The sequence below is a fragment of the Leptinotarsa decemlineata genome, unplaced genomic scaffold (genome assembly GCF_025532065.1).
Source record: "Leptinotarsa decemlineata unplaced genomic scaffold, Ldec_3_MD MMD2_tig00026294_RagTag_RagTag, whole genome shotgun sequence".
Classification (NCBI taxonomy): Eukaryota; Metazoa; Arthropoda; class Insecta; order Coleoptera; family Chrysomelidae; genus Leptinotarsa; species Leptinotarsa decemlineata.
In genome coordinates this window covers 12,622,252-12,640,932 of record NW_027412674.1, presented here as the reverse complement: position 1 = coordinate 12,640,932, position 18,681 = coordinate 12,622,252, and the positions used below count along the sequence as shown (strand labels likewise).

At 32.1% G+C, this 18,681-nt stretch overlaps 1 protein-coding gene across 1 annotated transcript in view; it reads right to left on the bottom strand.

The window, feature by feature from the left end:
- The window catches only part of LOC111516554 (uncharacterized), a 213,807-nt gene that overhangs the window by 44,568 nt on the left and 150,558 nt on the right, over nucleotides 1-18,681 (bottom strand). Inside the window, exons 5-7 of the mRNA XM_074180442.1 lie at nucleotides 17,810-18,022; nucleotides 8,021-8,381; nucleotides 2,687-2,970 (exon numbers count right to left, since the gene is read on the bottom strand). Of these exons, the coding sequence (XP_074036543.1) occupies nucleotides 2,687-2,970; nucleotides 8,021-8,381; nucleotides 17,810-18,022 (858 nt within the window). The remainder of the gene's footprint in view (nucleotides 1-2,686; nucleotides 2,971-8,020; nucleotides 8,382-17,809; nucleotides 18,023-18,681) is intronic.

Genomic DNA, 18,681 nt, shown 5'->3' with positions numbered 1-18,681 from the left:
AACACGAGTACAAATTGCCCCAAATAGACTATTTATACAATACTTGACTGAAAAATCAAATAACCAGAATACCATAGTTTGGTACTACAAGAAACCAAAGATTCTTCTCTTATCTATGTCCGATATTAATTAATGAAAAACCCCAAAAGAAATGAAAATACTAAATGATCGTTTCATATTTAAAAAAAAGTTGAAGGTATGGATTTTAAACCAGCCTCCCGAGCAAATTTTGAAGCTTTCCAAACAGAAATTTATAAAAAAAGTTTAAAATAAATTGAACTCTAACAACACAGAGACAAAGAAATCTATAAATTACATTAAACTTGAACTGCCTTAAATACTCTGCTTATATTTGTGAACATCAAAAGAGATTCATGAAAAATGAACAAAAAAAAAATAGATTAATATCTTTGTGGGCACCCATCTTTACCTATTTTCCCATATTCAATGCACTTTTATTGTTATATTTTATTTTCATTGTATAACTCTTTGACCTAAACGTATACTGTACATAACACACTTTTATATATACATATCTGCACTTTCATTATATTTATTACTATTATTTTTATTTCATTATTACATTTCATAGATCATACTACATGCACATGCACATGCACAAGGTTTTACCTTCTATGAGTTGCTGTTATTGCTATGAGCAAATAAGTTATTATTATATTATATTATTAAAAAAAAGTATATTTATTGTTACTGATGATATTTTTATTTATCGTGACAATTAACTATTGAGGAATACACCTCTGAAAAAAAATATAATATATAATATAATATATAATATAAAAATAATATAATTGAAGGTAAAATACAGTACGAAACAAGAATTTTAATTCAGAATGTTAAAACTAAACAAATACTGGTGCTAACGATTTACAAAATATTCTATATCTGGATTGAAATTGTTAATAAATTCATAATGAACAAAAAAGACTTGAAGCATATTTGTCATAACTGCATTATAACTGCATAACTGTTATTATAATTATATAATTATAAAAGCGAAGGAGCGAATGAAAAAGACAAGTATCAAGGTATCACAATATTCAAAGTTTACAAAAAAATAGAATGAATTGAAAAAAAACAGATAGTTACTTTCATTATAGAACAAAGTATTGAAAAAAAAATTAAAAAAAAAATATTTGTTTATAACAATTTTTTTGAAATAAACAATTAAAAAAAGAATAAAAAAAAGTGTTTTCAAAACCTTAAAGAACAATACAATTCATGATTAAAAAAAGCGGCTCCTTAATTTTAATATTTAGTTGCAAAAAACGATTGTTAATTAACAAACGCATTTTTTAGCAACAATGAAATTTTTTTAAGAAACCATTTTTTTTCTAAAAATCATGATTTTTTTCCACTAACATAATGCAAAAAAAATTTCAAGTTGCTTATAAACAGTGTATTTGTTTGTAATAAATTCATTAACAATAGCTGTAAAAAATTAAAAAAATATATTAATTAGTTTTTAGCCATGAGACATTGAAACAATGAAAAATAAAAAAAAATTGTAATGTATTTTTTTTCATTTTTTCATTTTGGCAACGGTAATCTATTTTTTTGCCTATCAAGGATAACTTCACTAAAGGAAAAAAAAATGCCAGGGTTTTAGTTTGATAATTATAGGGATTTTTATATTAACTTTCAATTCAGAAAAAGTTATTATTTAACAAATTTATAATTAACGTTAAAATTGGGATAAAATTTTTTGACTGCGGATTATTGTTTATTGATGTATCCCAACATCACATGAATTTTTTCATTTCTTTATATTTACATTTGATATGTTTAAATATTTTTTTTTGTTTTTATGTCAGAGTGACGGAAGGCGCCCGGAAGCCAGACTACCCGCCTTTGGCTTTATTTTCAGGGCTGTGTAAAAATTATAAATTATCAAAATACAGTTTCGGAAGTTGAGACTTTTTATACGCAAATTCATTGATCTTTTCAAATCTTCTTTCAAATTTCCAAAATTTTAAAAATTTTCCGAGAAAAAATAAAAAAAAATCTAAAGCCCCATTTTTTTTCACTTAATTGTTTATAACTTTTGTAATTTTTATCGGCGCGTTTTCGGACCTTTCCTTGAACTTTCTAGGAAAAAATACGAATTTAATGACACCTTGGTCGTAATTTTTGGACAGGGCTGAAAAATGTTACAAAAAAAAGTACATGTGAACTAGACTATACGTAGGATAGACAGCAGGAGGTTGCTTATCTTAATGAGGATATAGAAGTAATTTCGAATTGGAGTGGAAGTAACCAGGTTCAATTCAGTGCCATAAAAACCTAGACATCGGATTTCTCCAAGAAGATAAATGTCTCCAACCTGGATATAATAATGTCAGGTCAGACAATTTCGCTTTATGCTTCGATAAGTTTGTTGGTGGTTGAATTGGACACCAATATGTCTTGGTACAATCATGTCGCTGGAATTGCAAAGGCTGTGTGAAATATTTTACGCTTGAGAAAGCTATTATATATAGCGAAACACGTGTCGCGATTTTTTTTAAACCCTTTATAGTTGAAATCATGCAATGAACTGTATTAATGGGTTTGAATATGGATTGTTACTGAGTATCGGCCAGTTCTATTCAAAAATTGAATTGTGTTTGAAGATAATCAGTATAGTTTGAAACCCACTGTACAATAAATCGTCTGCAACACTCACTTGTAAAAATTGCACACCACAGCTCGAGAGAAAAAGGCAGCAGAAAGGCCATCAGAGGTATTTCCGATTTCTGCTGAGGAGCAGCTAAAAAAGACACTCCGCTGAAGAAATAAGGGACGCTGAAGTCAATCACTTCGCTGCGAGTGCTTGAAACGCTCAAGGCCGCAAAAGACATATGCGCCGCACCAGACACCAAATCTCCCATGATCCCGTTCCATTTTACGTCCACTTCGTCAGTGTCGAGATCCTTGATGCGATCCGTTTTTATTTGACCCTCCTTAAATCTGAAAAAGAAGGGAATACGGAATTTTTTCATTTCCATTGCAATGAATCGGGCCAGTTGCGTTGCTATCGAGAGTTAGATTTCTTGTTTCATACAGGGTGTTTCAGAACTCGACAGACAGAATCTTATTCCGTTTCCTCTTGCAATGCAATTATGTTGAATCTTGAAAAATAGTTGTTTTCGGAGAGCTTTCCTGAATAGCTTATATTAGCATATCTGTCAGTTGTTTCAAATCTAATATAAATATTCCTGAAAATAAGCTGATTGTTAGAAATATTACTTCTGAGACATATTCAAACATAAATATTGAACTGATTGATCAAACATGGCTATTGAATTCAATCGATGTTAACGAAATCTTGAATGAAATATTTGATAAAACTAAAATAATTATAGATAATCTTGCACCTGAACACACTATCTCAATAAAAAATATCAAGTTACCTTACTATGATTTGGAATTGAAAAATAAAGCTAAGGAACGAAACACAATATATAAAACATTTAAAAATAATTACAGCTCACCTCAGCGTGAACAATTCTGGGAAAACTATAAAATTGTTAGAAATCAGTATGTTAATATGTTAAAAAAGAAGAGGATACTTTTTTATGAACAGCAAATTGACGCAAATCGTAATAATCCAAGACAGATATGGAAACATCTCAAATCAATAATAAATCCGGTTAACAATAGTAAAATGAATGGAATCATCTTTCGTGAAAACAATTCAATAACAGTTAGTGAAAATGAACATGAGATAGCTGAGAATTTCATTAATTACTTTGCTAATAGTATTTCAAATATCTCTAAGAGTATCTCTCAATCTGATGAATGGTCATCCACAAATTATTCAGCTATATACAGTTCTTTTTCCAAATTTAAACTATTAATGATGAGTCAACTGCGGAAGATTATTCATTCCATAGACAATAAAAACAAGTCTGAAGTATTGAATAGCAAATTTTTAAAAGAAACATTCGAGGTATTTGAGTATGTGATATTAAACCTGGTGAATACATCTCTGGATGAAGGAACATTTCCAGATCAACTGAAGATAACTTCTGTTATTCCTACACCAAAGGTTAGTAATACAATTGAAGCAAGCGATTTCCGCCTAATTAATACACTACCAACTTTGGAGAAAGTCTTTGAACTAGCAGTTTATGAACAAATAGTTGCATACTTGGATGATAATGAATTATTCTTAGGTAAACAGGATTCAGAAAAAAGCATTCCTGTGAATCAGCTATTCAGTATACTTTCTCTGTAGTTGTCTTTCTTGATTTCAAGCGCGCATTTGAAACAATTGACAGAAAAATTTTGATAAAAAAATTAAATTATTATGGGTTAACAGGCTCTGTGCTGGTTTCTAAGTTATATTACTGAAAGAAAACAGAAAACAAAAATTGGTTCAAAAATATCTGATGAGATAGATATCAACATTGGTGTTCCCCAGGGAAGTGTACTTGTTCCACTTTTATTTATTATATACCTAAATGATATTCATTATGTTCCTGGGCTACATGAACTTAATCTGTTTGCAGACGATACGTTAGTTTATACTTCGAATACAGAACTCAATGATTCTGTAGATACTCTCAAAGGTTCTATGAAGAACATCGAGAAATATTTACATATGAATAAATTGAAATTAAATGCAAATAAAACAAAAGCTATGGTGATAACAACTAAATATAAACTGAACTCTATTGATTATAATGAGATAAAAATTGAAATTGGTAACACTACCTTGGAATATGTGTCTGAAATAAAGTATCTGGGAGTTATTGTAGATAACACTTTGAGTTTGAACAGTCATGCTGAATACGTTATAAAAATAATTTCAAAAAAATTATATTTTTTTCTAGGATAGCAAATAATTTGACTATTAACTCCAGAATATTAACATATAATTGTATAATTAAACCTCATTTTGAGTACTGTCCAACTTTAATGCATTTGATAAACCAAAATAGGCTTTCCCAATTTCAAAAACTCCAAAATAGGGGCATGAGAATTATATTTGCATGCAGTCGTTATACTTCCATTGATCACATGTTAAATATACTACAATGGCTGTCGATTTCAAATCGATTATTCTTTTTAACAATGGTTTTTATATTTAAAATAACCAAAAGTCTCCAACCAACATATTTCAATGAATTTTTGGTTTTTAATAATCAAATACATGAACATGAGACAAGATCTTATAATAATTTTCATATATATAGAACTCACACTGGTGGCGGAACGCCACCACTACGAGGGACTACGGGAATTTAACAATTTACCAAATGCCATTAAAGAGGAAAATAATGTAAGAGGGTTTGAAAGTAAATTATTGGAATACCTAGAGCGTTAGTTAGTTGGAAAATATGTATATTATATATAGTTACTATATCAATATTGGTTTTCAACATTGGGTCTTATATATTGTATATTTTTCATTATTATCTTTTTATTTGGTTCATCTTCATTATTGTTATTATCTATATACAGATTTGAATTTTATTAATATTTTTGGCACTGTGGAAATTTAAATTGTTAATTAGTTATTATGTTTTGTAAGATTAGGATGTATCCTAAAATAAAAGCTTACTACTACACATTTCTTAGCTATTTCAGGATTTTTATGATTTAGATATAGTCAGTTCCTGATCTATTTTTCGTTTTTCTTGGAGATGATTTTCTCAACAGAATTGACTGGAATATGGTTAATAAATGCTATCTGCTTCATAATCTTCATTTCTTCTTGAAAAGCCTTCTCCGATGACGAAATCATTAATGCTCTATGTATCATTCATCTGAATGCAGATGATTTTTGTGATAATGGACTGAAAGGATTCATTGAAATTGTACAGTCCGTAGAAGTGTTTTTTCTATACAATATGTTGAACTGAAATTCATTACTGCTTTTCGTAATAATGAGATCAAGAAAGTTGCCTTCGTTTTGTTCAATTTCGACCGTGAATTCATATTGTGGAGAGTGTTGAGATAATGCAGGCACTGATTTATCTGTCCCTTCGAGCCGTCAAAACCCATGAGGATATCATCCACATATCTGAACCAGTATGAAATGTGTTTACGTGGGGCTTGTACACAAAACTGCGGTGCGACATCGCAACGCAAAAATCTGCGAGCTCGCACTACGCATCGCAAGAACTTACGAATTGATTGGGATGAACCCAAAATCTTCTTTGTTTCTTTTGTCTGTATCTCCTAAGCCATAACAAAAGTGCACACTTCTTTTTACGATCCATGTCACCTCCCACATCTAGTACCTGTACACGACCTAGTTTTCAAAATACGTCCAGTAGGGTTGACGGTCGTCGAAGGAATGGTCACCCTAGGGAGCCACTTGCCTCAAGAATTCGCGTCGCAGCAATTCGTGTCGCAACTTTCTGCGTTGCGGATTCGCATCGCGTCACATCGCAGCTTTGTGTATATGCCCTAAGGCGCATCATTCAGAATACGCGTGTTTTCCAAGTTATTCATAAGAATATATGCTTGTAAGGGGTTCAACGGTGACCCCATTGGGAGGCCAGAATATTGCAGGTGAAAGTTCTTGTTGTATTTGAAATAGTTTTGTTTGAGACATCCTAGAAAACTTCTACATGTTTCAGAAAACTTATACGGCAGGAGTATACTGCAGTGTTTGTGAAATAAGATTTAGGTAAATTTCACAAGTTCGGACTTCCATTGTCTACTATATAAAATGATTTGAAATCCCTGAAACAACTAAAAAAGAAGAATTAAAAAAAGAATAGCTGAAAATAACAATTATATTGAGCAAAAATGAACCTGAAATGAAAAGATAGTGAAATAACCTACAAGTAAAAATATAATAATTGAATAAATAAAAAATTAAAGAAATGAAAAAAGAAAATAATAAAAAAGTGTAGAGATTCCAAGTCACGTTAGTTCACGACGTTTCGATTGTTGGTATCTACAATCGTCTTCGGGTGATGACTGGACTGATTCCTCCGAGTGAGGCGGAAAATGGAAAGCAGAGAAAGTGAAAGTATTTCAACGACCTATAAATAGTCATCTCTCGGAGGAATCAGTCCAGTCATCACCCGAAGACGATTGTAGATACCAACAATCGAAACGTCGTGAACTAACGTGACTTGGAATCTCTACACTTTTTTATTATTTTCTTTTTTCATTTCTTTAGTTTTTTATTTATTCAATTATTATATTTTTACTTGTAGGTTATTTCACTATCTTTTCATTTCAGGTTCATTTTTGCTTAATATAATTGTTATTTTCAGCTATTCTTTTTTAATTATTCTTTTTACTTGTTTCAGGGATTTCAAATCATTTTATATAGTAGACAATGGAAGTCCAAACTAGTGAAATTCATCACGAAACATTGTCAATCACCTTCAAACAAAGATTTAGGTATTACGAAAATTTCACTTAATTGTTATATCAATTCTGAGCAATGAGTATTTGATTCAATAGTTTTTTTTCTTGGTGGCTTATTGTAGACACTAGAATTCACAGTAGTCCATATTGATTTAGGAGTAGCATTCACAGGTTGATTCTTATAGAATTCTGCTTCAGCCGTTCTCATAGAATTACCAAATGATGATTTTCACTGTCCGGAAACTCTTTCTTTTCATACAAATACTTATCTCTCAGTTTTATGTTCTTTTTAATACTGTCATTGAACCAAGATTTTGATTTGTTTTATATCTTTATTTATTTGTGAAACTGCACTTCTTGGAAATATCGTAATTAAAAAATTCAAAAATTTTATTTGTAGAAAATCTAGTTTGAACAGTTTTATAATTTTTATGACGAGTCTTCTATTGATCCCGTAGATTTTTATAAGACCAGATGTCATCGCCTCTTATTGCAGAGAATGTTTGTAAATACCCACAAAATTATAATTACCACCATGACTATGAAAAAAAACTATGATTGAGATGGTTGGGACATTCAATACTATCTTAATTCAGTATCATAATTTTTACATCAGCTACTAGTATTGAAAAAATATGTTTGAAGGCACAAAATGTTGGTCGCATAATATAAATCAACTCACCTATAACTCAAAAATTTCTTTCCTACATCACGTTCACTTCTTTTCTTTTTTCGCTTCACACTCCTTGAACCAAAAAAGCCATCGGCAACTATATACAATCTAAAATCGAATTCTAATTCTTGAGCAATATTTTCGAGTAGGTCCATGGAAAGACCATAACAACAATTGGTTTTATATTTGAATTTCTGGAACGGAAAAAATCGATCTTCGTCATCGCTATAATCGTTGGTGAATGTTTTGTATTCTGTATACTGACTTCCTTCTTGTTCCTCGTCTTCTTCTTCTTCTAATCGAGCCATTTCATTAAATACAAGGGTTAGGTTATCCTTGTCGGAGGTGAGAACTCGATGACATGGAAGACCTGTAAGGAGACAATAACCAAGTTGAATTGTTTGTTGGTGACTCAAAGTATATAACTCATTTTCTAATATATTGATAGGAACTTGTGATGCACTGTTTGGAACGTTTAGTGTAGTAATGAACATTACTGGAATTTTTTCAACACCAAACCTTTATTTCAACACCTCGAAAGGTGTTTCGATCCCCAAGTGATCATCATCAAGAGAAATATCAAACTGATCTTGTCGAGAAGTTGAAATGAAGGTTTGGTGTTGGAAAAAACTCCAATAATATTCATACTGATAGGAAATCAATCTCAGTACTTAATTTTATTCATGAGAATATTTTACGAAATAACACTTTTTTTTAATCAGCACTAATTTATGATGAAAGTTTCGAGTGAGAAAATTTAGCTTGAATCAAAAATGTGAGAAACTCATCGCAAGGGAGACACATATCAAAAAGTCAGTTTCGGCATATAGAAGAATATTTTCCTATAATGGGCTTGTTTCATGCTATGAAAAATGATACTGGTTGCTTATAGACTGATCAAGTTAGAGGTATATCATACTTATCGTGCTTATTCGGTCCCAAGATCTCTTTATAATTGCAGAAAAAAAAACAATTCGAAAAGCAAAAATTCAAATTAACCGCGTGTCTGTTGACCAATAAAATTGATCGTTTCTAGAGCGAAGTTGCCAAGTGTATTGGTTTCTAATAATCCAATCACAGATCTGATGATCCAATTTGATAGACGCCATTTCTGTTATTATTGTTGTCAACCCTGTGTGGATACAACTGTTACAATAATCTAATTAACTAAGGTTTTTTTTTGTGAAAGATAGGTCTTGGCAGGTGTCTATTTTGCTGTATATTCCGTGTCATTAGTTTTCATTCCATTTCGGGTTATTTTTGGATTTCAAACACCGAAATGGTTAAAATATGTTTTATATCTAGTTGTAAAAACAGATCATCCATACCAGACAAAAAGTTTTTCATCGTTCCAAAAAACGAAACTTAAAGAGATCTATGATTTTCCTCAGTTGGCCGAGCTAAAATAAAAATTAAATCAAAACTTTCCATCCTTCGATGAAAGACAAAGTCTGAAATGAATGTCATATGAATAAAAGGCACTTACTAAATATACCACCTACTGTTTCAATTAATTATTCTTCATTTCGGTATCAAAGTATTATAGAAGTAATTTAAACAGTGACTATAAATAAATGGAGAACGAAATTATGGCATTTGATGACACCGTTTTTTATTTCGACTCCAAGTATTCTCCACAGAAAGTGTTATCTGGAGTTATTACTACTGCTGTATGGAACAAAATGATTTAATAGTTTCGTGAAAAACTCAAATGCTTTTCATTTCACTTCATTAAATTTTATCATATGATCAAGAGCTTCTGTTGAATCAGTTTGAGAACAATCAATTCTCTCTATACTTGATCTCTTTCAACCTTCCTCTCAAGGTTTGGAAGATTCAACAGAATACTCAAGCAAGCCTATAACGCTTGAATGTAGTAGCAATATTAGAAAGAGGTATGTATATAAGAGTCATTTTTTTTAATAATAAATTGCAGTTGTACAGATTGGGGATTGTAGCATGAATTGAATATTTGAAACGATTCTTTACTCCAGTTTGCTATATTTTTTGATTTTCATAACTGTATATTATTGAATAATGCATAAAATCATAGGTTAGGTGAATATTTTGTGATCTTTCGGATCTGTGTACTGATTTTAGATGTACAACTTATTTCCAAACATGATTTTTCGTGTACATTTTATTCCATGTGGAAAATTTTTCATTAATTGAAACGTTAACGGGTTCATATACACTTCCATAATTGAATTGATAATTATAGGTTTCGTGAATTTTACGACTTGGCAATGTTGATTATTTCTAGTGTTCTTATTGGTCCATCGAACAAAAAGTAGAAATGGGCCTGTGATGTCACCGGCCTACCACATTCGATTTTCAATAATTAATTACGGTAAAATTAGGGCAATTAGAGAGCTGAAACAAGTGCACTGTTTTTCGATCTGAAATTTCTATCAAGTGAACTATAAACCACAAATCATGAAACAAGCCCATTATATGTGGATATGTGGAAGGCGTAGGATTAGGACTCCTCACATATTGTTTTCAGTGATCAAGAAAATTGACAGTTCAAAAGCTCATGAATTCACAAACATCCTTGTTTTGAACGTGAACTCCTCCTTTTTTGTATATCATCAACAAAATGGAAGAAGATCAGAATCCAAATTGGTGTTTTGCTGATGACTGCGCACTTCTCTCGTCATGACATTTGAATTCCGGGACATCGACTGCAGATGCAAATCTTCACCAACAGCAGGAGGTTACATCTCTTAAGGAGGATCTAGATGTAATTTCGAATTGGGATGGAAGTAACCAGGTTCAATTAAATGCCACAAAAACCCAGGCATCGGTTTTCTCCAAAAAGATAAATGTCTCCGAACCGGATATAATAATGTCAGGTCAGACAATTCCGCTTTCTGCTTCGATAAGTTTGTTGGGGGTTAAAATGGACACCAATAAGTTTTGGCACAATCATGTCGCTGGAATTGCAAAGGACGCTTCTCAAAAGCTTGGAACACTATTCCGAAACGGAAAACTGTACACACTTCAGCAAAATTTGATGCTTCATAAAGCTCAGATCAGATCTTCTTTGGAGTATCGTTCTCATGTATGTAGCTCCGCATACATACTCTGAAGGTTCTGGATTCCATCCAGAAAAGAGCCATGCGCTTGATTGGAGACGCGAACATCACTTGCAATCTTGATAGTAGCCCAAAATTATCAAAGCGCAATATTCTGATAATTTCTTTGAATTTATATGAGAAAACACGTCATTCTTTGCTAGACACTTCGTAAAATGTAAATAATATGCTGGGCACCTTTAAACATCAATAAATCGTGTCTGCTCAAAAAATAAAATCAGATGTTCAAATTTACCAGGCTACGTATAGTGGGAATAAGCACATGAGTCAAAATATTGCATTTTTGTATTGAGTCTTATTCATCGACAATAACTGCAGATGCATGACTGTGTAAAATCACATAAGTCAAACACGAAAAATAAATAGGTTAAAAATGATTGCGTATATACACATTAGTCGAAATGTTATGATTACGGTGGGTATAATAATATAAGTCAGACTTATGTAGTTTCATACTACCTTTTCATAACTGAAAAGTCACATAAGTCTGACTTAAGTGATTTTACGCTAGACGTGTGTTTCATGAATTTTGTTTCGAAGTTTATTCCGGTGTTTATCATTGTTGGTAAGTGGTACGTAGGTACTTTCTATACCTATTTTTGAAGGTGCAACGATGAGTACTAGAACTAGAAAGCTTGTGGAATTAGCTCGCAAACGAATTGAAGTTCTGAATGATGGTGAGCTTTCTTTAAAACATTTGTGTCGGGGATGATTATACATGTTTGATGTTCATTCGAGATATATTTTGAATGACGATAATTTTTTTTTCAATACAAATGGTTTTTTTGTTACTGGGAGAGATGTAGATATAAGTAGAAGGCGTTTTTGTTTTTTACTGTGTGGCAGATCACACGTCGAAACGTCGGCAAAAAACACTTGTTTTTTTAAGAAAAAATCTATCTTGGTATCCAACCAACCTTTTTTCAGAAAAAATTATTGAATCCATAAACTAGTTGTGAGTGATACACTAACAACAGATTGATGAGCTCCTATTGTAGTCATGACTCTAGCACCAATTAAAAGCAAATTGTCGAGTAAAGCGTCACGTCAATTATTGGGGGTATTCTGTTCAGAGAATTTTCCAGTAATTGTCCTCTAATTGTAGCTATCAACATAACAAAACGTCAGCACATTGATGCACTTCCCAGAGAAATGATTAATTGTGTTTTTGTATAATACTTTTATCCATGTATGTTGTTTTCGAAACTTTTATAGTGATACTGAAGAAGTTCACAATAACATGATTAATGACATCATATTGCTAACCTCTTGGTTAAATTATCATAAATTAACTTTGAATTATGAGAATTCTTTTTTAAAGTTGATAACTAAGAACAAAATCACAAAGGGAATGTGGCTTTTAACAAAAAATAAATAAAATATTGTCAAAAAACAAAATTTTCAGATGTATACATTGATGAAAGTCTCTGTTAGAATACTCATATTTGGATGTTAGAAAAGAAAATAGGACCAATTTAAGGAATTTTATTTAGGGTAAGATATTTTATTCGATTGAAATATCTCGAATATATATATTTCTGTTTGGTAAATTCAAATCTACGATATTTAATTTCAATTTGGGGAACAGCTAATTTAACAATAATAAATCCTTTCAAGAGATTGCAAAATGAAATAATAAAATGTATATTCAAATTACCATAACTTGAACCTAAGTCAAATTTTTATATACCACGTGATCTTTTAAAAATTTTGTCCATTTTTCAACTGAAAATTTGTTAATTCAATCATTCTGTTAGGAAAAATTACGAACATTCGAATTTGGATTCCACTCAAATAAATACCATCCATGATTATAATACAAGATAAGCAACAAAACTACTAGTTGAATTATATCGCTCAAAATTTGGGGAGAAATCAATATAGGTGTTGAAATATATAATGATCTTCCAGAGAAACTAAAAATAAATCAAAAACAAAATCTAAATCGGAATTGAAAAAGATAATGCTTCCTTCCTCTAATTAAAATTCTGATCTACATTTTTCGTTTTTTTAATTACCATTATACTTCAGTTATGTTTATATTTATATATGTATATATGTATATATCGCAGAATCTGAGTTCGACTTCACAGAAAAGTGTCATTTGATAAGTTATTTCACTGAAATAGGATAGAATAGAATGGAATGGAATGGAATGGAACAGTATTTATTGATCTCCAGTTTACAAAAACAAACAGATTATAAATAACAAGTATAGATAGCATGTGAAATACTAGAGTAAAGTCGCCTAATGTGAAATAGGTTCCTAGTGTGAAATACCCTCTTATAAAAAGAACTACATACGCCATCTGCCCTTGAATTGACGTATTTGGTAAATCTTTTCATAACTTTCAATATGTAGAAATCTGTCAGGTCTATTGCGCAGTAGATCAGAAATATTAAACTGAACGTGGTTTAAGTCAGAGCTGACTCTTTTTCATCGGCAAATAAAAGTTAATGTTATTTCTATACTGTTTTGGAGAGATATTTTTTGAGTGAATGAAATATAGATGGTGAGTGAAAAATATGCCCTAAAATGAATGCAAACAAACTATTTAAGTTTGATTATGTTGATATGAAATATAAGGTTAGGAGGCGCCTAAAGTGGAATACTAGAGAGAGGCTGAATGTGAAATATTCCACATTAGGACGCCTAAATTATAAACATACAAATATTATTTTCGATTTCAATCTTTTTCAGAAAATGCCTTCGAAAAATATTAACTAACATAAGTGGAAAGAAGAAGATATGAAAAACACTGTAGAGGGAGTGAGAAACCATCAAATGGGATATTTGCGAGCTGCAAAATTTTATAATGTACCACGTGCCACTCTATTCAGGTACTGTATTAATGATATCAAAAAAGAATCATTGGGAAGAAATCCCATTTTACCTCTAGAATTGGAAAATAACCTTGTGGACCATGTCCTGAAAATGGAAAGACAATTTTTTGGATTAACGAGAAGAGATCTACGTTATCTTGCATTTCAATTAGCGAAACGTAATAACATTCCAAATAAGTTTTCATTACTACAAGAATCTGCAGGAAAGAAATGGATGAAGGAATTTCTTAACCGGCATAGGGATAAAATCAGCTTTAGACGGCCAACAGGTACATCTGTTGTTAGGGCTGCTGGGTTCAACAAACAAAGTGTAGACGAATTTTTTGACTTATTGGAAAATATTATAGAAGAGAAAAAACTTTCTACTAGGCAAATGTTCAATGTAGATAAATGTGGAATAAGCGTTGTACAGTCTAAGTGTCCTCACATTTTAGCTATGAAGGGTAAACGTCAAATTGGGACCCTTACTTCTTCAGAGCGGGGATCGCTAATAACTGTTTCTCTCTGTATGAGCGCATATGGAGTATTCGTACCGCCAATGATCATTTTCCCGCGCAAGAATTGTAACGAACAATTGAAGAAGGGAGCTCCACCTGGCAGTTTGTTTAAATTCCACCCATCAGGATGGATCCAAATGGATCTATTTACTGCTTGGTTTGATCACTTTCTCTCATACGTTCGTCCATCTGAAACCAACCCGGTCCTATTGATTTTGGATGGGCATAACACTCATACGAGAAACCTAGACGTTATAATAAAAGCAAAAGAAAATTTTGTTACAATACTTTCCTTGCCGCCACACACCTCCCATAAAATGCAGCCACTTGACAAGACAGTAATGGGGCATCTGAAAATATTTTATAATGAAGAAATAAGAATATTTTTGAAAGAGAATCAACGCCCTGTTAATCATTTTGATGTATGCGAACTGTTTGGGCGGGCTTATTTGAAGTTACAATCAGCAGAGCGAGCCATCAAAGGATTTGCTACCACAGGAATTTATCCAACTAGGAGAAATATTTTCAATGAAGAAGATTTTTCAGTGATTGAACGTAACAAGGAAAATGCAACTGCTGACAATGTATCTATGCCGGAGGCATCAATTGATAACCAACAAGTTGAACAAAGGGCGGCAAGTACAAGCAAGTCCCTTGTCAAACCAGAAGACATTGCTCCAATACCTACCGTACAAAGAAAAAAAGGTACTCGAGGCAGAAAACCAGGAAGAGCAAAAATTATTACTTCGACGCCGAATAAGGATGAGCTCGAGTTATCTTTAAACGCGCCGACAAAGGAGAAGAAGGTTGCAGTTAAGAGAAAAGTAATTACAGAAAATGCAGGTTGTAGTTCAACCCAGAGAAGTAGTCGTAATGGTAGAGATAACATTAAAAATAAAAAAAATGCCAGAAAAATGATTTATCAAGTTCAGAATCTGCTGCATCAAGTATTTCTCTCCATAATTCTTCGGAAAACGAAAACATTTTTCATGGGCAAGCAAATCCTGATCATGAAGTTCAATGCATTTTTTGTGAAGAGCATTTTTCTGAGAACAATCGCGGTGAAATTTGGATTATGTGCTTCATGTGTAACTGCTGGGCTCACGAAGAATGTGCAGGATCAGAGAAAGAACCATATGTCTGTGACTTCTGCCGTTGATATAATACTTCTCGATCTTAAATTTGTTTGAAAATTTCAAAATTAAAATGACTTTCTTTACTTCGTTGTTTATATACATTCAAATCGATAATTTCTTCAATATTGCTGCTCATTCAAAACTATTTCACATCAGGACTTGGGGTATTTCACATTACGAACCCATTTTTTGAACTACCAAAAAAACACTGTTCATTGTTTTTTTTTTCTTGCGGGTACCCACTTGCTGATATTTTGTAAATAATGATGTCCTCACATCCCGAACCTTTTTACCAATTCTACAATAAGATATTTTAGAGAAATATCAAAATTCACTAATTTTTTCTCATTGAAATAAAATTGTATTCCACATTAGGCACCTTTACTCTATATTGTACAACCAGTGAGAAAACCGACATATTTCTCACGAGCGCATAAGCGCAAATCTAGCGAGTGAGAAATATGTCATTTTCTCACGCATTGTACACTGTACTTTTTCTACAGTTGCGTTGTTTTCAAATATTGAAAATAAAAATACATATATAATAATACTTGTATTTCATTAACTCATTTTCATATTTTATTTAAAATAGTAATTAACAGTTACCTATATTTGAACAATTTTGTAAAGTAATTCCTGGTAGGTCGTTTTGTTTCAACATGTTTTTGGTAATTGAAATATTAGCTGCGGTCGAAGTTGAAGTTGATGGGGAAACGTACTGAGCTCCCACAGCATTGTTGTGTTTAAGTTCTAATGGCGCTGGAGACTGAATGGATTCTACCATACTTTTTGAAATTTTCATTTTATTAGCTATAGAGTTGTCGATATAAGATTCAGCAACATTGCGTATTTTGATATATCAACACAGTTTTTAATAAGTAAGGTACTCTTCGGCATCGAGTACTGAGACCATAATGTTGATGATTTCAATCTTTTTGACAACTCTTCAAATTAAACTAACAAGGTATTTTCGGAACAAAAATTTACCTTGGCTTTCATTTTTCAGTCCGTAACGTTCCTGTAAGCGATTTCATATTTTTCTCTTGATGTGCTTGGTAGCAAATTATTGCAAACATCTATTGCTTTCTAAACAATTTCTGGAGGTATATTTTCCAACTCTAAATCTTCGTATTCCATTATATTCAATATTTGATACATCTGAATTGTTTATACTATAACAATCAACGATAAAACCATTTTCGTTGAGTAAGTTGACAGCAATAATTATGCAGTGCTTCGGTTTTGTTGTTGTGGAAACGCCGACAATGGACTACTTGGATATTGCACGCGAATTGTCGGCGTAGCGTTGGCAACATGAAAAACGTGTCATATCAATCTGACATGTAACAATTCATGACTGACTTGGGTTATCGTGATAACAGTGAGAAATTATTTCTCACTGTAATGGTGGATATTTCTCATTGCGTGAAAAATCTTTCGTTTTGAACGTATAAAAGCGATGAGAGAAGTAGCACATTGTGTAGCATCCGTAGAAAAAATTTGTTTTGTATTGTATTAAGGTGAAATAAAGACATACAAGAAACTTCCAACGTCGGGCAGTATTTATTGAAACTATTGCTAAGCCTAGGAATATGAGCGTTTTGAGCTTACATTGAGAAATTGCCTATTTCTGGTGTTTCTGGATGGTACATAGATTGATACTGAGTATAGTAGTTCCTAAGCATGAAAGTAATTCCTGAAGATTTTAAACATGGAGGCCATGTCGGAGATGATTCATAGTTTTTCTGATAGCAAAATGTTGAATGTCAATCTAGCTGAATGTAAATTATCAACGTTATAAACACCATTTACCCTGAAGTTTAAAAATCTAATGAATTCATTTTGGATTCTCCCAAGTATAACCTTATACATTATATTTGTTCATGGTATATTCGCAATGTAAATTGAAACTCAATCTATTGTCAAAGATGACTCCCAAATCCTTATTATAGTTGACGTTGTCCAGACTTTTTCCAAGTAGTCAAATTCAATGAAATATTGCCTTTGGTCGGTCGGATTTGGGTTTACTGAAATCATTGAATTGAATATTTCAAAGTTTTTCTGATTTATGATACTATTCAGCCACTTCAAAATCAAAACTATGTTTTTTTCTTCAATATAACATTCATGTTTCAGATTCAAATTCGATAACTTCAGAATCGAACTCGGTAACTAATCAAAAGAGTACAGTTAATTAAGAAAAAATTAATGAAGGTAACTCACCTCTAAGACACTGTCCATCCTCGTCTAACTCGCTTTCCATCACAAAAGGGGGCGATAGCGCAGTAACTACTCTAAATACGGTCCTAGCTCTTGTGGAAACAGCGGCCACGGAAAGATCACCTCCTGGCCAAATGATAGTATCCAATCTCACAGATCGACCCGACACCATTCCCACACGTTTCCATTTGACGTTGGTTAAAATAGACGGTATTTCTGCAACATTTCGAACTTTTTGTTTTTTCCAATAGTTTTTACGCGCATTTGATTAACAAATGGAAAGCAGAGTGAAAATTCTTCATTCGAATATCAAAATTAACACGAATTTACTATGTATACAGTAGATGTCAAAAGTCCCTGAACGGTCACTACAGTCCGCAAAGTCACTTTTACCAAATTCAATATTGAGGTATGGAAAATAATCAGGGTAACATTTTTGAAGATCATGGAATGTCGATAAGGAAGTGTTTCATCGAAGGAACTATATAGAAATATATGGAAACATATTGGGTTGAATCTACATCTACTGTTACAGCATTCCATAACCCGTGCAGATAATAAAATTGTTTCATCAAGATGGGTGTTCGGGCAACGTACCGCGCACTTCGCCCATTTTACGATCGCCATAATCGTCCTACATAGAGTACTATTTGCAATGTGGTGGAGAAATTTGAAATCTAAAGGAATGAGTGGTTAACTATTTTAGTGATCCAATAATTTTTTCTTAAAAAAACAATTGTATTCTTGGCGACGTATCGAATTTATTCAAATTCTTCTTTAGGGCTATGTAACAATGAATTTTCATGAGCTTATGCGATTATAATCGTTTCAATTTCACAAGAAATGAACTTTGAATGTTCAAGCCCGTCTCGGAT